The 21,306-nt window shown below is 40.9% G+C and overlaps 1 protein-coding gene and 1 non-coding gene across 8 annotated transcripts; one reads left to right on the top strand and one right to left on the bottom strand.

Annotated features, from left to right (window-relative positions):
- Nucleotides 1-323: 323 nt before the first annotated feature.
- On the top strand, nt 324-21,180 carry clk2a (CDC-like kinase 2a). 7 transcript variants are annotated; one of them, XM_076878985.1, is made up of 13 exons: nt 10,394-10,415; nt 12,666-12,865; nt 12,986-13,265; nt 14,323-14,413; nt 15,286-15,352; nt 16,617-16,733; nt 16,882-17,048; nt 17,512-17,606; nt 17,932-18,061; nt 19,034-19,116; nt 19,429-19,508; nt 19,619-19,709; nt 19,887-21,180. In XM_076878985.1, the coding sequence occupies exons 1-13, from the start codon at nt 10,413-10,415 to the stop codon at nt 20,073-20,075; spliced, it is 1,593 nt and encodes a 530-aa protein (XP_076735100.1). In that variant the 5' UTR covers nt 10,394-10,412; the 3' UTR covers nt 20,076-21,180. The 7 variants fall into 7 exon arrangements, with proteins under 7 accessions (XP_076735101.1, XP_004549084.2, XP_076735100.1 ...); XM_076878984.1 differs by lacking the exon at nt 10,394-10,415 and adding an exon at nt 10,442-10,613; XM_076878987.1 differs by lacking the exon at nt 10,394-10,415 and adding an exon at nt 11,153-11,377.
- LOC143414816 (U6 spliceosomal RNA) lies at nt 1,430-1,537 on the bottom strand. Its single transcript, XR_013095496.1, has one exon. It is a non-coding gene; the product is annotated as a U6 spliceosomal RNA (small nuclear RNA).
- Nucleotides 21,181-21,306: the final 126 nt, after the last annotated feature.

Genomic DNA, 21,306 nt, shown 5'->3' with positions numbered 1-21,306 from the left:
CTGAGGTTCCATGGATCACAGCAGTTGGAAAACGTTGCATGGTCTTACCGATCCTAATTTCTGATGCAACATTTTGGATGGCAAATGTTGTGTAATCATATGTTTATCAATCCATCCTGCCTTGTGTCAACAGTTCAGACTGGTGGTGGAGTGATGGTGTGGGGGATATTTTCTTGGCACACCTCAGGCTCTTTGGAACCAACTAAACATCCAGTCATCTGGAAGACTAATAAAAATAAAGTAAAACTAATAAGAAAATGCAAAACTATAATAACTCTGCGTTCCATACATAGCAATCGGTTTAAAAAGAAGTAGAAGATTGTCGGTCGTATTTCCGGACGCAGGGGGCGGCAGTGAGTCTCACAGGTCTACCCAGCAACATGAAGAGAAGAAGACCATAGAACAAAGCTAAGGTATGGCTTGCTTCTTATTTGACATTTTAAATTAAAATTAATCAAATTAATTAATCTAGCTGAAATTAAAAGAATGGTTATCAGGTTGGATACACTTTGTGCGATAAAGAGGCGCAGAGTCAGGATGAAACGGTCTCCACGGCTAACTGATTGAAGTCCATGCTAGCTTCGACCAATAAGTCTCAAGACAAAATCAGATGCTGGTGTTTTGGTTTTTATTTATTTAGTTAGTTATTTTTAGTAAAGCCCTTAACACCTTATCCTGGCTGGACGTCTTTTTTTTTTAAAATATACGACCTTGAGCTTGAGAAGTGTTTCTGATTTACTTTTAATCCCCCCTATTTGAGCCCGCACACCTAGATGCAGAGGAACCAGATGTTCGCCAGGTTTCAGAATACTTTATCGATCCCTGGGGGAAATTATTTTTTGTTACAGTGCTCCATTATAAACAAACATTAACAAGACAGACAATACGCTAACTAAGAATAGTACAAATATATATATGTATATACACCAATATGTATGTATATATATATATATCCCCTCTGGCCAACACCAGTAGGCAGTAGGTGAAGTGTCTTGCCCAAGGACACAATGACCGAGACTGTCCAAGCCGCGGCTCGAACCGGCAACCTTCCGATTACAAGACGAACTGCCAACTCTTGAGCCACGACCTTCTTCATAGCAACATTATAAATGTTATATGGTGGTAACACAGTATGAAGACATGGTTACATGTAATAGATGGTTGGTTTGAATAATTTATCAAATGTGAATTTTACATTTCCAAGAATCTGAGAAAATACCTCAGGTTTTATGAGGGAGCATTCCCTGTAGTAAATGCTCCCTTTAGGGCCAGTAAAGCAGATTATTTGCCTCCATCTCACTCTATCCTTTCCATCCTATTCTCTCACACCAGCCATCTTCATTTCCTCCTTCATGACATCCATGCACCTCCTCTGTGGTATTCCTCCTTCCCTCCCGCTTGGCATCTGTTGTCCATTATAGCCAGTATCCTTCCTCTGCACCATCTCTAACGAATTTGCGTGTCATCCTTGCGCAGGGGCCATGCTAATCTTCTCTGTATCGTATCCAATTTAGCGTACGCGCTTGCCGAAGCAAGCAGCAAGCACCATCTCTAACCACACCTATTCAGCTGTCTCCAAACTGTTTAACCCAAGCTATCCCTCTGATATAATCATTTCTAATCCTTTTCCTTTTGGTCACCCCAGTGAAAATCTGAGCATCTTCAACTTTGACATCTCCAGCTCAGCCTACTGTCTTTTTGACAGTGCCACTGTCTCTAAACCTTGTATCTCCAGTCTCACTACCATGTTGTGAACCTTTGGTTTTACTCTTGCTGCTATCATTCTGTCACGAATCACCGCCAGGACTCTTCTTCACCTCTCTGTTGCTTTTCTGACTATTTAAACTCATCCCTCTTCACTATATCTGGTTCCTGCATCGTCATTTTTACACCCGTCTCCCTGTCATGCAAACAATTGTTCTGTCTTTCTTCTACTGAATGCAATTCCTTTTCTGTCCAGTGCACCTCCACCTCGTTCACCTGCTCCCTATTCTCACTAGAATGCACCATGTTGTCCAGAAACATTCTAGCTCAATAAATTAGTGATTCATTTCAGCGGTAAGTTAGCTAAACCACAGCACAATGTAACCATTTTCTATTAATATGTGCTTTATTTATGCAGGTAAACACTCAAAGGCTCTTGACCTTCCTCTAAGAGATGTGATGTCAATCTTTTCTAGTGTGTTAGGAGCCCCAAGTGTAAGTCTTTGAGATGTTTGGACTTTGCATTGTTCATTTCTTTTCTGCATCATGAGAAAATCTATGCTTTTTTGGAATAACATTAGTAATAATTAATCTCTGATATGTGAAACCTTTGTGTGTTGCAGTAACTATGGATGGAGATGAGACTGAGATGAGCAGAGAGGAGTGCTGGATAATAGACAAGGCTAAGGAGACCCAACGGGTCTCTCCGGATTTGCTGGAGAAATGCAATCAGCTGCAGTCTCTGCTGAAAAGGAGAGAGGAACAGGCCGCGTGCCTCCTGAGACTTTGCGAGTGAGTGTTGTCATTGTAAACGAATATGAAAGCATTAAGTGTGGCAATCTTTAAAAAAAACAAACATGCTTTTAACATGCTTAACTACTCACACAAAAAACTGGTTTTGGGGTTCATTCTCTTGTTGGTTCATTGTTGGAATAAAATGTAATAAAAACGAGCAACAGTCAAGAATTGTTATATATGGAGTGTGGAGATGAGAAAAATATTGTACTGCTACTATTCATAACTATCATCATTATCATTGCATTAATCAGCATTTCATTAATACATTTATTGAAGCGGTTGGCCTTACATTAAAACTTGTATTGCAGGTGTGATCATAATTACATATTAACCTTTTATTGCATGTGCAACTGTAATCATTTTTATACACACATTGCAGGATTGTGCTTATATAGAGTGATGCTCGGTCTATTTAAAGGTCTTAAGCTTCGCGTGGCGCGAATGTCCAGGCGATCCATGGTGTAAGTGACCTAGAGCAACAGAAGGTTTAAGCATGCACGCTTGCAAACATACATGATAGTATTCATTCTAGGCTAAAGGCCTGGGACACATTTTGCTTCTAACTGCATTTGAGTTCGCCTAGTAACAGATGACAGAAGAAGAGTCAAGAAAAGTGTCAATCTTCAGGGACCACCTGGAGGGTGAAACAGATTGCCATATATGGAAGAATGTGATAGAAAGTTTCACACTGTTAGACCTCTGCCTTACCACAACATACTTCAAATACATCGAAGGCTTCTACAGACAAAAACATGGCTGTGCCATGGGCTCCCCCGTGTCACCTATTGTAGCCAACCTTTACATGGAGGAAGTGGAAAGGAAGGCTCTTGGCTCTTTCAAAGGAAGAGTACCCAGCCACTGGTACAGATATGTGGACGACACCTGGGTCAAAATCAAGACACAAGAAGTGGAATCCTTCACTGCGCACATTAACGCTGTGGATAAAAACATCAAGTTCACCAGGGAAGACACAAAGGACGACTGTTTGCCTTTCTTGGACTGCGCCGTGCACATTGAAGAGAATGGCAACCTCAACATCGAAGTTTACCGGAAGCCAACACACACGGACCAGTACCTCCTCTTTGACTCCCATCACCCTCTGGAACACAAACTTGGAGTAATTAGGACCCTACACCACCGGGCAGAACATGTTCCCTCTAAGCCTGAAGGAAAAAAGAAGGAACACACGCATGTAAAGGAAGCACTCAAAACGTGCGGTTATCCTAAATGTGCGTTCTTAAAGTCAGCAAACAGGCACAGAAAAGAAGACCAGACACCAGCGAGGGAGGATAAGAAGGACAGACGCAACAACATTGTCATCCCCTATGTAGCCGGTGTATCAGAAAAACTTAGGAGAGTTTTCTCCAAGCATGGCATTTCAGACCCAGTAACACACTCAGACAGAAACTGGTTCACCCGAAAGACAAAACTCCAAAACACAGACTTAACAATGTGGTGTATGCAGTACGGTGCAGCGAGGAATGCTCAGACCTCTACATTGGAGAGACCAAACAGCCACTTCACAAGCGCATGGCACAACATAGCAGAGCCACCTCCACAGGACAAGACTCAGCAGTCCATCTGCATCTTAAGGACAAAGGTCACTCTTTCGAGGATGCCAATGTTCACATTTTGGACAGAGAGGACAGATGGTTTGAAAGAGGAGTGAAAGAAGCCATCTATAGGGAGTGCAGAATTATTAGGCAAGTTGTATTTTTGAGGAATAATTTTATTATTGAACAACAACCATGTTCTCAATGAACCCAAAAAACTCATTAATATCAAAGCTGAATGTTTTTGGAAGTAGTTTTTAGTTTGTTTTTAGTTTTAGCTATTTTAGGGGGATATCTGTGTGTGCAGGTGACTATTACTGTGCATAATTATTAGGCAACTTAACAAAAAACAAATATATACCCATTTCAATTATTTATTTTTACCAGTGAAACCAATATCACATCTCCACATTCACAAATATACATTTCTGACATTCAAAAACAAAACAAAAACAAATCAGCGACCAATGTAGCCACCTTTCTTTGCAAGGACACTCAAAAGCCTGCCATCCATGGATTCTGTCAGTGTTTTGATCTGTTCACCATCAACATTGCGTGCAGCAGCAACCACAGCCTCCCAGACACTGTTCAGAGAGGTGTACTGTTTTCCCTCCTTGTAAATCTCACATTTGATGATGGACCACAGGTTCTCAATGGGGTTCAGATCAGGTGAACAAGGTGGCCATGTCATTAGTTTTTCTTCTTTTATACCCTTTCTTGCCAGCCACGCTGTGGAGTACTTGGACGCGTGTGATGGAGCATTGTCCTGCATGAAAATCATGTTTTTCTTGAAGGATGCAGACTTCTTCCTGTACCACTGCTTGAAGAAGGTGTCTTCCAGAAACTGGCAGTAGGACTGGGAGTTGAGCTTGACTCCATCCTCAACCCGAAAAGGCCCCACAAGCTCATCTTTGCTGATACCAGCCCAAACCAGTACTCCACCTCCACCTTGCTGGCGTCTGAGTCGGACTGGAGCTCTCTGCCCTTTACCAATCCAGCCACGGGCCCATCCATCTGGCCCATCAAGACTCACTCTCATTTCATCAGTCCATAAAACCTTAGAAAAATCAGTCTTGAGATATTTCTTGGCCCAGTCTTGACGTTTCAGCTTGTGTGTCTTGTTCAGTGGTGGTCGTCTTTCAGCCTTTCTTACCTTGGCCATGTCTCTGAGTATTGCACACCTTGTGCTTTTGGGCACTCCAGTGATGTTGCAGCTCTGAAATATGGCCAAACTGGTGGCAAGTGGCATCTTGGCAGCTGCACGCTTGACTTTTCTCAGTTCATGGGCAGTTATTTTGCGCCTTGGTTTTTCCACACGCTTCTTGCGACCCTGTTGACTATTTTGAATGAAACGCTTGATTGTTCGATGATCATGCTTCAGAAGCTTTGCAATTTTGAGACTGCTGCATCCCTCTGAAAGATATCTCACTATTTTTGACTTTTCTGAGCCTGTCAAGTCCTTCTTTTGACCCATTTTGCCAAAGGAAAGGACGTTGCCTAATAATTATGCACACCTGATATAGGGTGTTGATGTCATTAGACCACACCCCTTCTCATTACAGAGATGCACATCACCTAATATGCTTAATTGGTAGTAGGCTTTCAAGCCTATACAGCTTGGAGTAAGACAACATGCATGAAGAGGATGATGTGGACAAAATACTCATTTGCCTAATAATTCTGCACTCCCTGTATGTCCACTGTGAGCGACCATCTTTGAACAGAGGCGGTGGTTTACGACACCAACTCTCTGCCATCTATAATCCAGTTTTGAGTTCCCTCCCCAGACGCCTTAACGCCCACTCACATCCTGGGCCATCTGACCTCAGGAATTCGCATGATAAGGTGGGGCCAGGTTTCACAATGAGCTCACCCGAAACCCTGACTGATTGGGACCCACACCCAGTTTCACACCTTGGCTCAGGCGATTAGAGGATCATCAGGGGGTCCTTTTGTCCCTCTGCGGGGGGATACTCCAACTAGGTTTAAATCTGGGACTCTCCACCATTTGACCTTAGAACTGAAGAAGCTTCTCGGATGAGAGGTGAAACGTCTCCAAGCAACTTAAAGAAGTCCAGACGCTTTTCTTTGCAAGCTCCTTTGACCGTGATAGAAAGAGGAACTTCTCTGTCTGTTTTTAGCTTTCTAAATGAATATCTACTGTAATTGACATATATCATAATTTATTAATAATTTATTCTTGCAAGGAAGCAAAAGCATAAAAATTTCATGCAAGTGCTTGAATAGGGTAGTCCCTGCTGAGCTTTTAATGACATTTAGTTAATCCCACCTACTTTGCCTTAAAACTGTCCCAAAATAACACGTCCTTCTACAGGCTTCTAACAATGTGTGTTGTAGATAACCTTTTTTCTTTTTTTTGCAACCTGGGCACTAAGTGTACTGAGTGTATCCTTTACTTTTTATACAACGCACACTAACTAGAACATTGCATAACATATTAAGATATAAGATAAAAAATTTAAGATAAAAAAAAGTTGTTTTGGCTTTCTTTAAAAGACACGATTTTGTTCTAAATGTGATGATTCTTTATGTATTTATGATGGCATGGATGCCATCCATCCATTTTCCTATCCGAGGCAGCAGCCTAAGCAGAAAAGCCCAGACCTCCCTCTCCCCGGCCACCTCCTCCAGCTTGTATGGGGGAACACCAAGGCATTCCCAGGCCAGCCAAGAGATATCATCTCTCCAGCGTGCCTGGGTCTTCCCTGGGGCTTCTTCCCGGTGGGACATGCCGGAACACCTCACCAAGGAGGCATCCTTGTCAGATGCCCGAACCACCTCAGCTGGCTGCTTTTGATGTGGAGGAGTAGTGGCTCTACTCTGAGCCCCTCCCAGATGGCCAACTCCTCACCCTATCTCTAAGGGAGAGGTCAGCCACCCTTCGGAGAAAGCTAATTTCTGCTGCTTGTATCCGCGATCTCGATCTTTTAGTCACTGCACTAGTGAACAAAACCCAGAGATACTTAAGCACCTCCACTCGGGGAAGTTACTTGTCTCTGACCTGGAGTGGCAACTCAACCGTTTTTCTGGCTGAGGACCGTGGTCCCCCTTTTCTCCAGACTCTGCTTCCTCTACGAAAGATGTGTCAGTGGGATTAATAAGTATTCCTTCCACCGCACGACAATATTCTTAGTCAAAGTCAGCAGTGCTCCACCTGCACTATACACAGTGCAGGTAGAGCACGACTTTCCCCTCCTGAGTCGCCTGATGATTTGCCAGAATCTCTTCCGAGGCATGAATGTGCTATGTTAAATATCAGAGCCTGTACACTGGTTACTTTCTCTGTGTTTTCTATCTTCTCTTCATTCATTTCTCTTTGTTTTTGTCATTCAGGTCTGTGGCTGCATGTGAGGATACTGTCAAGAAACTTTACTCATTGTTGGAATGGGAGTACAGCGACACAGATTTGGACGATGACAATAACCAAGCAAGCTGTGGTAAAGCAAAATTGAATTAAAAAATGTGCACTTGGTAGGTTTGTTTGAAAGCTACAATTTAACCTGTGATTTTTACTGTTTTTAGGACAAGCATCACCACTGTCATGCGAGTCTGCTCCCTCAGAAACTCAAGTCCACAGACCTCTGGCTTCTGATGGCTCGGCTTCTTTTTCATCTAAGCCAAAAGACAGCGAAAAACAAGAAAGAGTTCTGAGAAAAAAACACCCTCTCGCTTTGAAGAGCCCAGTAGTGGTCCTGACCAGAATGACTGGATCTCAAATGACCAGCTCTCTATCTCCTCCATCACCTCAGAATCACTGGAGTGAAGATGAGTCTTTAGGCACTGATGGGTCTGACATGCAGTGGGAACCCAGCGGAGACTCGAGTGATACCGACTTTTCTATTTCAAATACACGTTCAAACAAGAGGAAAAAAATGGCCAAAAAGAATGGAAAACACACTAAGAATGACACAACACATCAGGAGAGAAGAAACTCCATCAGAAGCGGAGCAAAGACATCGACTCTGACAACAAACGCAGAAAGCAGCGCCAAAAGCAGCCCAGTGAAAACACTGACGCAGCAAGCGGGTACAGTTCCTGATGCAAAAGGCAAAACGGCAAAGTCATCACAAGCCGACACAAACACAAGTGCTGAGAGCAAGGCAACGAAAACATCGCCAAAACCAGCAAGCGCTTTAGGTAATGACCACAAAATATACATTATGGAAAAACATAAAAAACGCCCTTTTTTTTTTTTGCCCAGATCTTAGGTTTATGTGGGGATTTGTGTGTTTTTAAGCTGATTTAAAGCTGTATTATATTGTTGAAGAGTAGAAAATATTGGCAAATTTAAAGATCTTGCTTTGTACACTGAGGAACAGATCACTACCAGATTTCCAAACACAGAAATCATAAGATCTATCCAATCGTCAAATGACATTTTGCTCCTTTTACGCCGACAGGAGTAACTCCTGTAACCACTGTATCAGCTGCTTCTCAGTCCTCATCCACAAAGACCCCTGCTGCGGTGCCACAAAAAGAGATCAGTGTGAACATGAAGGTCCTGGCCAGAAAGAGGCCTTTGAGCTGGCATCCAGGGACAATTGTTGAAATAATAACAAAGGGTAAGAATAATAAAGAAAAGGCTCTATTGGTAAGCACAAAGCAGATTGTAAAGTTTCACATTTGTCTTTAGCTTGACAGCTACTCGTCGATTAAAGACGTCTTGTTTTGTGTAGTTGGGAATGTTGGTTGACATTTAATCAGTGTAATCTGTGAAATGGCTTTGAGGTAGTGAGTACGTTAAGCAATGAATTGCATTTATTTGGAGACATTCTGTAGCTCTGTTGACACTGATTGTCATCAGGATGTCACGGCAAGCAGAGCTCGACACACTGTTGCTCTGGTGGCTAAGATAACAAAAATGTTAAACTTCAAAGTAAACAAAAGAAATTATGTGATGCTAAAGGAAGGTATGTTTCTTACATATCCGTGTCCCATAGTTGAGGCTAGACTAGCAACGTTTAGATTTTTTTTTTCTACTCTTTTTTTTTTTTCTTCTATATTTTGTTGAGTGGTCGTGGTTGTGCTTGTTGTTATTACACACACCATGCGATATGACATATGAGTGACATTACCACAGTTTAAAGTTTGTTGGTGTTTGGGCCTCACCAACTGAATTCCTCTGGCAGCACATTTTGACACAGATTGTGATGCTGTAACTTAACAGCTGGCGCTTAAGCGCTTTTGATTACGCTCTCAAAGAAAATAGATACATTTGATATGAGAAAAAACCCCATTTAATTTAACAAATGCACCTGTATTTGACATTTCTTCTTTCAAGAAAAGCAGTACGTAGAAGCAAATGTGGTATAATCTGAAGTGTTTCCAATGTTTCTTTAATCATTTCAGAAGACGGCAGGGTGAAATACAAGGTCAACTTTAAGGAGAAGGGGAGGAGCCTAGTGTCTGGTCACCACATTGCCTTTGAACACATGCCAAAGGTGAATGAGTTGCTTGTCGGTGCGCGTGTGGTGGTCCGGAGCAAAGACGACCAGTTCGTGCCTGGTTTCATGGCAGAGGTCCCCTCCAGAAAAAACCGCATGAGGTTAGTGTGTTTTACTCTGGTGATAAATTCAGATTGTGAAGGTGGGAAAAAAGTGTAAAATTGCTTTTAATTTTTATATTCCAGGTTCCTGATTTTTACTGATGATCACACTCCAGTGTATGCTAGCTTACGTGCAATGCACATGGTTTGCAAACCGCGTAAGTTCAGGTTATTTATGGTTGTCTGTCTCTGTGTTAGTCCTGTGACAGACTAGCGATCTGTCCAGGTGTACCCCGCCTGTCGTCTTATGACAGCTGGTGTTGTCAAGTCCATAATATCTAATTTTATAAAATCCAGAATCCTAATTCTTCTATACTTGCTGTCCACAGCAGCTGCTATTATAATACTGCTACTAAGAAGATTTTCCATTTTCTATGACAGTGGAGAACCCTTTGGATGATATCCTAGATGAAAAGCACAAGCTTTTCATGCAGAATTATTTAAAGAAGTGGCCTTATCCACCCATGACGCAGTACCATGTCGGACAGACGGTAAACGTGGAACGTAACGGATTCCTGCAGAGGTGTAAAGTACTGGAGATCGACTGCAGTTTGATGGAAGTTGTTTTTCTGGTCTGTTCCATCTTAAGTTGTTCCTGTTTTTTTTAAATCCTGTTATATTTATTTCAATTGTGTGACTTACTGTAGTGTGTTCATTTCATGTTTAGGATGATGATCATAAGGAGTGGATCTACCGAGGCTCCAGTTGCTTGGAACAAATGATTAGTGTGAATGAGAATTTAAATAAGACTTAAAAGGAGGACGGGCGGAAGAGTAACACTACCTCAGTCAATGGTAAACTACTTTCGTATGTGGAGAAAAATTATGTTATCCTGGTTATCCCTGCTGGCTTACTAGTCTCTCTGTTTCCCTGTTTTGTGTGGTTTAGAGCCATCACCATCATCAAACTGATGGACTATGAGGATGCTTTAAGTTTGTTCTACTGTGCTTTTCTCTTACTCCTGGGGATAATGCCTTCAGATCGTGCAGATGGTACTGATGCAAATGTATTCATTTTATAACAGATTTTGTACAGCTGAACGAAAATAAAAATTTCTAAGTAGGTTCAAACTTATTATGTGTTAATCTGAAAAAGTGAAAAAGAGGGCATCTTTCATATGTGTGTGGCTGCAAAGTCTGCAGCTCATTTTCAAGTTGTTTTTACCAAAGAAATAAATCAAAATGTTTGTAATAAAACTACAAGGAATTAAAATCAAAATGTGTGACTTAACATGTAAAAGCTTATAAAAGCAAGAATGCCGCCATCTGCCTCCATTATATCCACTATCCTTCATCTACACGTCTAAACCATCTCAGCCTTTCCTCCTAAATCTGTTCACTGCCCTTTCTCCATAGTAATTTGTATACCACCACAGGTATGTCATTTTAAAAGGTTTAAAACAGTAAGTCAAATATTTGGACATGGAGAAAACAAAAGTTAAAAGGTAGCTGATAAAAAAATCAGCTGTCCATAATTTAATAAGGACTTGTAACGGTTGTAGGTTGGGGTGGTAATTCCTCACTAGTTCCTTGTGGATGTCTACCTTCGAACGGAGTAGCCACATTTGAGCACAGGAGGGCGGTACGAGCGCCGAATTGAACCAGAACTAGCTGTACTAAGCAGACAGAAAAAAGAAACTGGCTAGGTGATAGCAAAAGAGCTTTGAACATCGAGCTGGCGAGAAGGTAGAGGAGAAAAGTGGAACGCCACCACGGATTTTTTGTGGGATAAACGTACAGGGCTCGCTGCTAAAACGGTAAACACCGTGTTTATTTAAATAAGCTACATAGCGATTCTGCAGTTAGCGCGGCTGCTAGCGTAAGTAGCAAGTTAGCTTGACGAACGTAGCTAAGTTAAGATGGCGGTCAAATTATTTACATTAGCTAGTTGCTAGCAGTGCATGCTAATAGATACTACGTCGCTTGTTGATTAGTTACTTCTCTCCTGGCTTTGAAATGTTGGTGCTGTTAGTAAATGGGCTGGAGTGTTAAAGATGCTTAATTTTACTAATCCATGCAGAGATTAACGACCTTAACGGTAATTTAGCCTTACGTTTAACGAGTGTTGCATCGTCTTGGAATGTGTGTAAACAGCATAGGCAACGCTTAATGAGTAGCCACGACCAATTTATTAACTTGGCATTTACTTGTGCTTTCACTTTGCGTTGGATAAAGCTCAACTGAACTCATTTGCTCTAATAATTACTTCTGACTACAGTGCTAATGGCTTTGCAATGGTTTGATGCACCGCTGTGTGGTTTGGGGGTTGTCAAGTTTATTATGGTCATGCAACAGGGTTATTATAGCTATATCATCTCATTTGAACGCTGTTCTTCTTATTTTCAGTATTTTCAGACCCGTTGCAATAGTTTTGCGCATAGTTTTAGGTCCTTTGGAAAATTTTGTTGCCTTTTTAGGCATGAAGGAAAGTTGAACTGTTGTTCTGAGGGTGGCCTCCTATATAACCACGTTTACAGAAATGTCTAGTTCTAGGTTAAGGGTAGTTTAATTAAACAGTAAAAATAATATTTACACTTGTCATGCAGTTGAACGTATGATGCTAAAAGTGCCTGTTTCCAAGTTGACAATAAAGTTTGTTATGAAATTGTCTTTTTACTTTCAATTTAAATTCTTAAAACATAACGACAGTTAAATCAGGGAACCCAGAAGACTCGCGAGACTTCTGGATTGTGCGGAGTTCAAATTACTTAAGGTTTAATACGTTTTTATTGGCGAAAGGTCAAAAAATAAAAAGTAAAGGGAGTATTGTTCAGTAAGGTAACACCGATTTTTGCTTTGTGAACCCATATGTGGAAAAGCTGTGCTGATATACACAGTCCTGATTTGAGCCTTTGGGGAATAACTCTGAACTTTACGGTATTGTGGGGGGGTCTGTAATTACACACGAGAAACGTGCAGGTATTTAGTCCCTCAAATCCCATGAGTTTGGCAGTGATCAGCTGCTCCAATAATTTGAATGTAAGGAGTGACTTTCCTTAAACATATTTTGGTACTCTGTGCTAATTTGTTTCCTTTTTACACCAGATGCCTCACACAAGACGATACTCGTCCTCGGAAAGAGACAGTCGAGCCAGCTACCAGGATCGTTACAGAGACCGAGACAGAGGGCGAAGACATCGACACAGAAGAACGCCGACTTACTCCTCCAGCAGTGACAGAGAAAGAGACCGAGACAGGAGGGGACGTGGACACAGACAGGAAGGAAGCTATGTACGGTCACGGAGGTGCGTTATGATCAAATTAGCTTGGGCTTTTACTCTTTCATGTTATATTTAACCCTCTTTCACTTTATTATTGGTTGCCAGTCCTAAGGTTTCAGGATATTTCTCTGCTCACTTATTCAGTCGCAGCTATGACAATCGGTCAGTGGAACAACGACCGTTTGACAGAAGATACTGCGAGGGATACAGACGGTTTGATCAGAGCAGAGAACGCGACAGAGACAGGGAGCCACATGGAGCAGCCGAAAGTTACTATCCACGTGACTTCTCGCCGAACATGTACGACTACAGACGCGGCCGTGAGAGGGAGCGTGAACAAGAAGAGTCGTACCGGAGGAAAGGCAGCAGGCGTAAGCACAAACGAAGGCGGCGTAGAACCAGGTCCTATAGCGCATCCTCCTCGGTGAGTACAGCCAGACCTGAGTTTGTGCTTTAAGTCTTCATCCTCTACCTCCACCTCCTGTTTCTTTCACTCAGCTCTCTCTGCCTCTGTCCTGTCCTAACCTTTTCTTTACAGCCCCTAGATTTGGTAAGTAGTAAAACCTTTATGATTTATTTTTGTTCTGTCACAGGGGTTTTATTATATTTGTGAATAGGTGGGTTTGGCTCTAATTGGCTCTTTGTTTTCAAAAATTCTTTCTCCTTTTTATGGTAGAGCATTTTCATTTTTATACAGACACTTTTTAGTACTTCAGCCACTATTTTGTCACCGATAATTGTTACTGTAATTTATTACTTTATTTTTTTTTATTCATAAGAGGGCAGAAAGCCTTGTGATTTTTGTTTTGGCTCTTGCAATTATTATTATTATTATTTTTTTTAATGATGAAAAAAGTGAAAATGTTCTGCCAACCATAGTGCATTAGATTTTTATTAAAATTTATTGGCATTTAAAATGAGTTGGCTCTAGTTATTTCTTTTTGTGTGGGGTGTGGTTAATCACACCTGTTAAGTATTATTATGAACATAAATGAGGAAAAGGTTTGAATTTGATGTAGTATAACTGCTGGGATTATCTTTAAAGAAGTCCTGCTTGAATGTTTATGGCGTTGTTATTTTATCTTTCATCTTGTTGCAAAGTTTTGAAGTAGTTATATATATTATTGTTTTAATTGGTTGTTGCGTTGATGAATGGATGTGCCAGTTGCTTCCTTGTTTGTAAGCAGCTGTGGTTTAAAGGTAGGGGGGCGGGAGAGGAGCAGAGGACAACATGTGATCTTTGACTTGTTCCCTTGCACTATATCCCTATCGTTATATATTTCCTTCACGTGGTGTCATGCGTGAATCGCCCAATGACCATGAAACCCACCTACAACCACAACTACATCAACTACCACCCTCCTCCTCCCTCCTCATCCACCTGTGCCACCTGACGCCGTGGCTGCGGCTGCCCCTGAAACCCCCCCTGTCCCCTTCGGTCGTGTTGTGACCTGCTGATGGCCGTTTGGGTGTGAATACAGCGGAGCAACAGCCGGACGCGTGCACTGAGTGTGAGGGACGACGAGGAAGGGCACCTGATCTGTCGGAGTGGGGACGTCCTGCAAGAGAGATGTACTCACTGCCACTACTCTATCGTAACCCTTCTCCATATGAGTATTAAAGCATAGAGCATTTACATGACATGGGGAGTGCCTGATGATCATGATCATGATGATGATGATGCCGTGCTAGAATGCTCTTCGCTCTAGCTGAAATAGCAGGGTGGATTGCAAGAATGTTGAAGATTTTAGGAGGGACTTTAGATACAATCTGCTTTTTTTTTTTTTTTTTTTTTTTTTTTTTTTTCTAAGATTTTTAAGCTGTGGAGCATTTCCTTTATGTTTCACAGGTTATTTGACTTTCCTAAACTTAGAAATCCAATTTGCAGCTGTTTGTTTATGTTGCGCTTTAGCTTACAACTCAGTTACAGTTTTAAATCTGTAACTTAAGCTAGATGTTTTTCACTCGGATGGTTTCAGGGTCACATCACTTATTTAGCAAATTTCACTAAGGTTAGAACAACCAGTGCACATTTTAAGACTTTCTTTACATTAAATGCTTCATTTGAGAATGATTACAATACATATTATTTTTAATGTTTCAAGTTTATACAGCATTTGTATCGTTTTGGGCAAAGACAAAAGGATGCACTCTAATAGGTTCAATGACTGCAAATTGGTAATCAAAGGAAGGGAGTGCTTTATGTTTGCCCCCTTTGGTTTACATCATAACACCATTTAGTTACCATAGCCTTACGCGCAACGTTTTAAGCCTGCCAGACTCAGTAGGCAGCAATTCGGAAAGGGGATGGGCGCTAGCACTGATTCGCCTGTCTACACTTTTGCATTGTGTATTCCTGCACGAGTCCACATTTCTAATGCTTCTTTTTTTTTCCCCCCCGCTCTCCCTCTCTTGTTTTTTTTTCTCTTTGTACTGTGTTGCAGATGAGATTGTCAGCACTTTGGGGGAAGGCACCTTTGGCAGGGTGATGCGGTGCATTGACCATCGCAGGTGTGTGAGCTCTCAGTCTCTGGGTGTCTTAGTAGTTCATTAGGGAATTGTTGTTTCCTCAGCAACAAGAAACAAAAGCCTCTCTGTGCTTGTTTTGGGCTGTGATATTAGGATACATCAGAGGTGTTTAACCCATTTTTAGTACATGGGCAACATGCAGCCTGTATTGAGCATGGTGGACCAGTACCGGTATTGCATAAAACCCTCTGTAGGAGAAAGAAACTACCTCTCTAAATGTCTTTTATTTATGGTTACAGCCACATGTATTTTGGGAAAAAAATAGCCTTTTCTATCCATTTTGCCTTGACCTTTGAAAAACTCATGCCAGGGTGAAGGTTTTTGAGAAGTTTGTTTCTACTTTTACATGTGAATAAGGAAAACTGATTTCCAGGCTGTGCACCTTTATTTTCTTTTTTTGATGTCTCACTGTGTTATTGTTTGTAGGCTTTTGATTGGCCAGAATTTCTTCAGAGATAGTGATGATGAACAGCCTGAAATTTCATAAGAAAAATAATTAGTCTTAAATTATCGCTATGTCTGTTGCTGTACCTGTGCAATACAATTTACGGACCACTGTGAATCAATGACAGCACAAAGGATTTACATAGTTTTTTTTTTTATTAAGGTAAACAGTGTTTTATGTTTCAAGTAACTTGTTGAGATTGTTCATTATTGGTAATTTTAGAGTCACATTATCACACCAGACATGGCAGAAAGACATTTCTGATTTTAATTCTGGTTCTGTTCACCACATTGTGATGTATACTGAAAATCAGCTCAAGAGTATTTTAGTCCCCTGTGACTGTGAGCCCCTCATGTGAACAGGGGCTATTTGTGCTTCTCTCCCTGCGGAAGATTTATTTTCTTGTGACAGAGCTAGAAATGTCCATCAGTTCATGTTCATGCCCAGGGCCTTAAGATCGTGATGTACCGTCGTTATGGGTTAATGTCCTCCAACCAGCTGGAACTGCTGCAGTGACTTTTCATATATATATATATATATATATATATATATATATATATATATATACATATTTATTTATTTTTTATTTTTTTTCCCGTCCTATAAATAACTTGATAATTGGAGCCTTTGCTCTCATAGCCAGGCGGTTAACTACTCTGTCTTGAATCTATAAATAAACAAGTGCTAGTGTTTAGCATTCAGGGCTGCACACAGGGATTACATAAAAAAAAAAAAAAATTAAGGCATGTTGTGTGTTTCATCACGCTAGTGTTTGTATTCATAATCTCTTGTGTTTTACAGGGGAGGAGCCCACGTTGCTCTGAAAATTATCAAGAATGTGGAGAAATACAAGGAAGCAGCTCGCTTGGAGATCAATGTACTGGAGAAGATCAATGAAAAGGATCCGGATAACAAATTGTGAGTTCTGACTCAGTCATACGGCACTGTGGTTAAACCTGTATTGCTTAGTGTCTTGTGTTCACTCCGAGGTTTAAGCTGGTTTACGTGATTGAAGTGAATTTGTCAGCTCACTCCCTGAACCTCCCATGCTTTGTCTGTCTTGCAGTTTATGTGTACAGATGTATGACTGGTTTGACTACCACGGTCACATGTGCATCTCCTTTGAGCTGCTAGCTCTGAGCACCTTTGACTTTCTGAAGGAAAACAACTACCTGCCCTACTCAATTGGTCACGTCAGACACATGGCCTACCAAATCTGTCTTGCTGTGAAATGTAAGTTGTATCTTTATGGTCTGTGAAATTTACAGATAAATTGGATGGGAATTAGGAATACTGTGAAAAGGGAAGACATTGATTCTTATAACTTGAGCTGTAATTTAGCTTTTGACTTGATGATTATACTTGTTCAAATCATCTGGTGTTTGTGGTAGACATTTACCACAGGAGGGCATCATAGCAAAAAGGGTGTTGGCCCCACTGACTTATCAAGTTTGTCTTTAGTAAATAAAAGCTACATATCCTCACCAAGCCCTTTAACTTGTTTACTGTTGTTAATGTTCTCATTTTGGTTTTACTGAGATATTCTAGTAGTGCTTTTCTGATGCTTTTCTATTAGTATTATGATTAGTATTATATGTTGTAATAAATGGTGAGTAGACAGTTTGTATAAAGTGATGCAAGGTAACTGACAATTTTGAATAACTTAATCAGTGAAGGTTGCTTTTTACCTCCGTAGTTCTCCACGACAATAAGCTGACACATACAGACCTCAAGCCTGAGAACATCCTGTTTGTCAACTCAGACTTCACCATGTCCTACAACGTAGAGAAGGTAAGAGTCAAGGAAAACAGTTTAAAAAAACAAAACAAAAACCCAACAATCATATTTGTTTATAGGCAGGTTGGTTCCAAAACTCAAGGGCTACTTTTTGTTCATTTTACATATGAAGAAAAAAAAAGTTTTTTATGAAAATGTATCACCTTTCTTGTAGGTGGAGGAAAGTTTTCCTGTTACTTATTGCTGGCAGTTATGATGAATAGATATGAAAACACGTGTTGCTATATTTTAAGGGGAAAAAAAGCTAAGCTTCTCTACTGCAGATTTACTCCTGAGAGAAAGATGGGCATTTCTGAAAAACATGCGTGTCATCTTCCAGAAACGAGAGGAGCGGACTGTTAAGAGCACGGCAGTACGCGTGGTGGACTTTGGCAGTGCCACATTTGACCACGAGCACCACAGCACCATTGTGTCCACGCGGCATTACCGTGCCCCTGAGGTCATATTAGGTGAGAACTGCTATAGATGTGCAGTAGATGGTTTTGTGATTATATCCACAAATCTTTGGCCCAGTCACATGAGCAGCTGTGGCTTTTTCAGTTGACACAATATGCTTTGCCTGGAAGACCAAAAGTTTGCTTTGAAGTTATTTTAAAAAGCAAACAAACAAAAAAAAGAGAAACGGGTTCAAACAGGCACAGGCTGATTGCTCTGTTAGGAAAAGCAAATGGGATTTATGATATGTGATATTCAAGTATGTGAAATATTCACTTTTACACAAGTGTATCATCAGTGGTACAATAAGTATCTACTGAAAGCAGTTTATGCTGAGATAAATTGGGGCTGGTTGATGTAAGGAGTGCAAAATGACTCGCATCAAAAACAAATTGGATCATTTGAATGTTTTTTGTGTGACTTCAGCAAGCATGCGAATCCTTTCCAGTGTGCATGTTGCTTTAAACTCAATAATGTACTGATAAGTAATTGATGATAAAAGATCAACTGACTGTAACATAATGTTGTTCAAAAACACGTTCCCGGGCATTATAAGTGGGAGATAGAAACAGAGATTGTGCTGATATATAATTTCTGGTCTGTTAATGACCAAATGACCAAAAACACACTTTGGTGACGGTGCAAACGAAAAACTTTTGGAGGAAAAGAAACCCTTTAAACAGGAAGAAATCTCTGGCAGAACCAGGCTTGATACTCAATATTCACAGTTACCTGGTCCAGCCCCAAGTTATATGCTTTGTCAAAAAGGAAAGTTTTAAGCCTAAACTTAGAAGTAGAGAGTGTGTGTGTCTGTCTTTCCTGTTAAATTCATTCCCAGTCATCACTGCAAACACTGAGTGAATCTGGCCAGAAATGGATGTAAATTAAAACGTGGCTGGTTGTGGGAAGCTTACAATCACAAGGTGGTAATCCTGTCCTCTTGTAATCCTGTGGTGGTTTAGTGTACTTATACTTTTGTGTTTCAGAGCTGGGCTGGAGTCATCCCTGCGATGTGTGGAGCATTGGCTGTATCCTGTTTGAGTACTACTTGGGCTTCACTTTGTTTCAGGTACACGGCAGCACACAGTTTGTTTCAGCAGAATACGCCTTTTATTTACTTTTTGTAAACTGATTTATTTGCTGAAATCTCAACTATTAGTTAAAGCTCTAATGTAAATGGGTCCTTGTAAATGCAAGTGTACAATTATTCAGTGCTGGTAAGAATGAACCCTTGCCACTGGTGAGCTCTCTAAAACCGAAGACACCATATGCAACAGCAGAACCTGAAGTAGTTAAATTCTGATTATCTACTGAATCACTCTCTTCCTTTCTGTGTGAGTCTTTTCCCCTCTCATTCTTGCTTATCTTATATTTTTTGCAGACTCATGACAACAGGGAACATTTGGCTATGATGGAAAGAATCCTGGGACCAGTGCCCTCCAGGATGATTCGTAAAACTCGGTAAGAGAACATAAAAACACAAGTAAAGGAAAAAATGTGAAAAAATTAAAAATGTGCCTGATGCAAACATATTTTTAAAGCAACATTTTAAACTAATCTTACTCTCTCAGGAAGCAGAAATACTTCTATCGTGGTCGTCTTGATTGGGATGAGAGCTCCTCAGCGGGAAAATATGTTAGAGAAAACTGCAAACCATTACGGGTAAGTGGAGTGAGTGAGAAGGGCATGAATTTGATGATTAGTGGGGATGAAAAGTTCCCTGTATGATGCAACAGATGTTTCTTGTATTTCATGTTGGAGTTTTCTTTTTTTTTTTTTTTTTATTGCCACTAATTTCCACTTTTTTTCTTTTTCTTTTTTTTTTCCCCCTTCTTTCAGCGATATCTGCTGTCCGAGGCGGAAGAGCACCACCAGCTGTTTGACCTCATCGAAAGCATGTTGGAGTATGAGCCCTCCAAGAGGCTTGCACTGGCTGACTCTCTAAAACACCCTTTCTTTGAGAACTTAGGGATCAGTGAGGCTGCAGGCACCAAGAGCTGGGAGGGCAACCGGGACATCAGCCGGTGACCCACAACCCTCCAAAGACTGAATGATGAAGGGTTTACAGTCCTTTCTGTGTGGAGCAGTGGGAACTGTTGAATAAATTGGGGCCTCATCTGTCATTAAAGCATGGACACCTTAACTTCTCACTCCTCTGGCGTCAATCTCTGTAGCCACAAGAGGCATGTTTTTGCAGCAGAGACTGAAAATAAGCCACAGAAGATGTGGGGGAAAGAGTGAAGTCTTTTCTAGTTCTCACCTCGGCAGAGGCAAAAAAAAAAATCTTTAAATGGAAGATTGTTTGTATCCAAAGTAGCCCACTATGCAGCTCCTGTCTTCCTTTAGACTTCTGAAACACCTTCCACCCTTCTTTCTGTTTACCTGTTATTTTAACCAGCATGTAAAGAAAATAAGGAAATGCTACCAGAGTCTGTCATCAAAAAAAGAATCAGCTTTGGAGATGAAAAAGTCTTCCGATTCTGAGGTGAAAGGAAAGGGTAAAAAAAGGAGACATGGAGAAGAGATTCTGTTATACAAACATCTGATCATTCAAATTGGAAAGTATTGCAAACATCTGTGGCAGAGGCAAGTGTCTCAACTTCTTGTCTACGTTGTTAATTAAAGACCTGCACATAGACTTCTTGTTTTATAAAAGAAATGTCCCCTATATGGAGAATCTGCCATAAATTAGTGTGTTTATTACTATTCACCAGTAATGTAAGAAGATAATAATGACGGGACACTCCCCCTACATGGATCTTTGCTGCCTCTCTTATATGATAAATATGTTGTCATGCAATGATTTCTGGGTGTGAGAGTGTGTGTCTGTTGGATGGAGTGGGCAACGCGTTTATGTTTTGCTCAGTGGTTTACGTAAGCATTAGTTGTGGGAACATTCCCACTCATTCAAACTCCAATAACTGCCTTTTCCATGTTTGACATTTTTAGACCTTACGTCTCTCTATCGAGGTTAAGCACACAGCCCCTGTTGATGGTATTTATTATGAGTTCTTCTAGGTCATAGTCCCCACCGCCAACCTGTACATGACTTGTTTTTTTTGTATGAAATTAAAGCGTATAAAACTGTATATATGTATTATTGTGTAGAATTAAAGTCCTCCTTGCCAAAGGCTTCTGGTTTCCGCTGTGTCCGTTTGGGCCTGTGATAAAATTAAAGGTGGTTACCATTTCTGTTTCTTACCTCAGCGATGCCTCTGCTGGATGACCTGCGTAGCTGTCACACAGGTCTTTGGATGCT

This window comes from Maylandia zebra, linkage group LG22, assembly GCF_041146795.1.
Source record: "Maylandia zebra isolate NMK-2024a linkage group LG22, Mzebra_GT3a, whole genome shotgun sequence".
NCBI lineage: Eukaryota > Metazoa > Chordata > Actinopteri > Cichliformes > Cichlidae > Maylandia > Maylandia zebra.
This window is presented reverse-complemented; position numbering and strand designations above follow the sequence as displayed.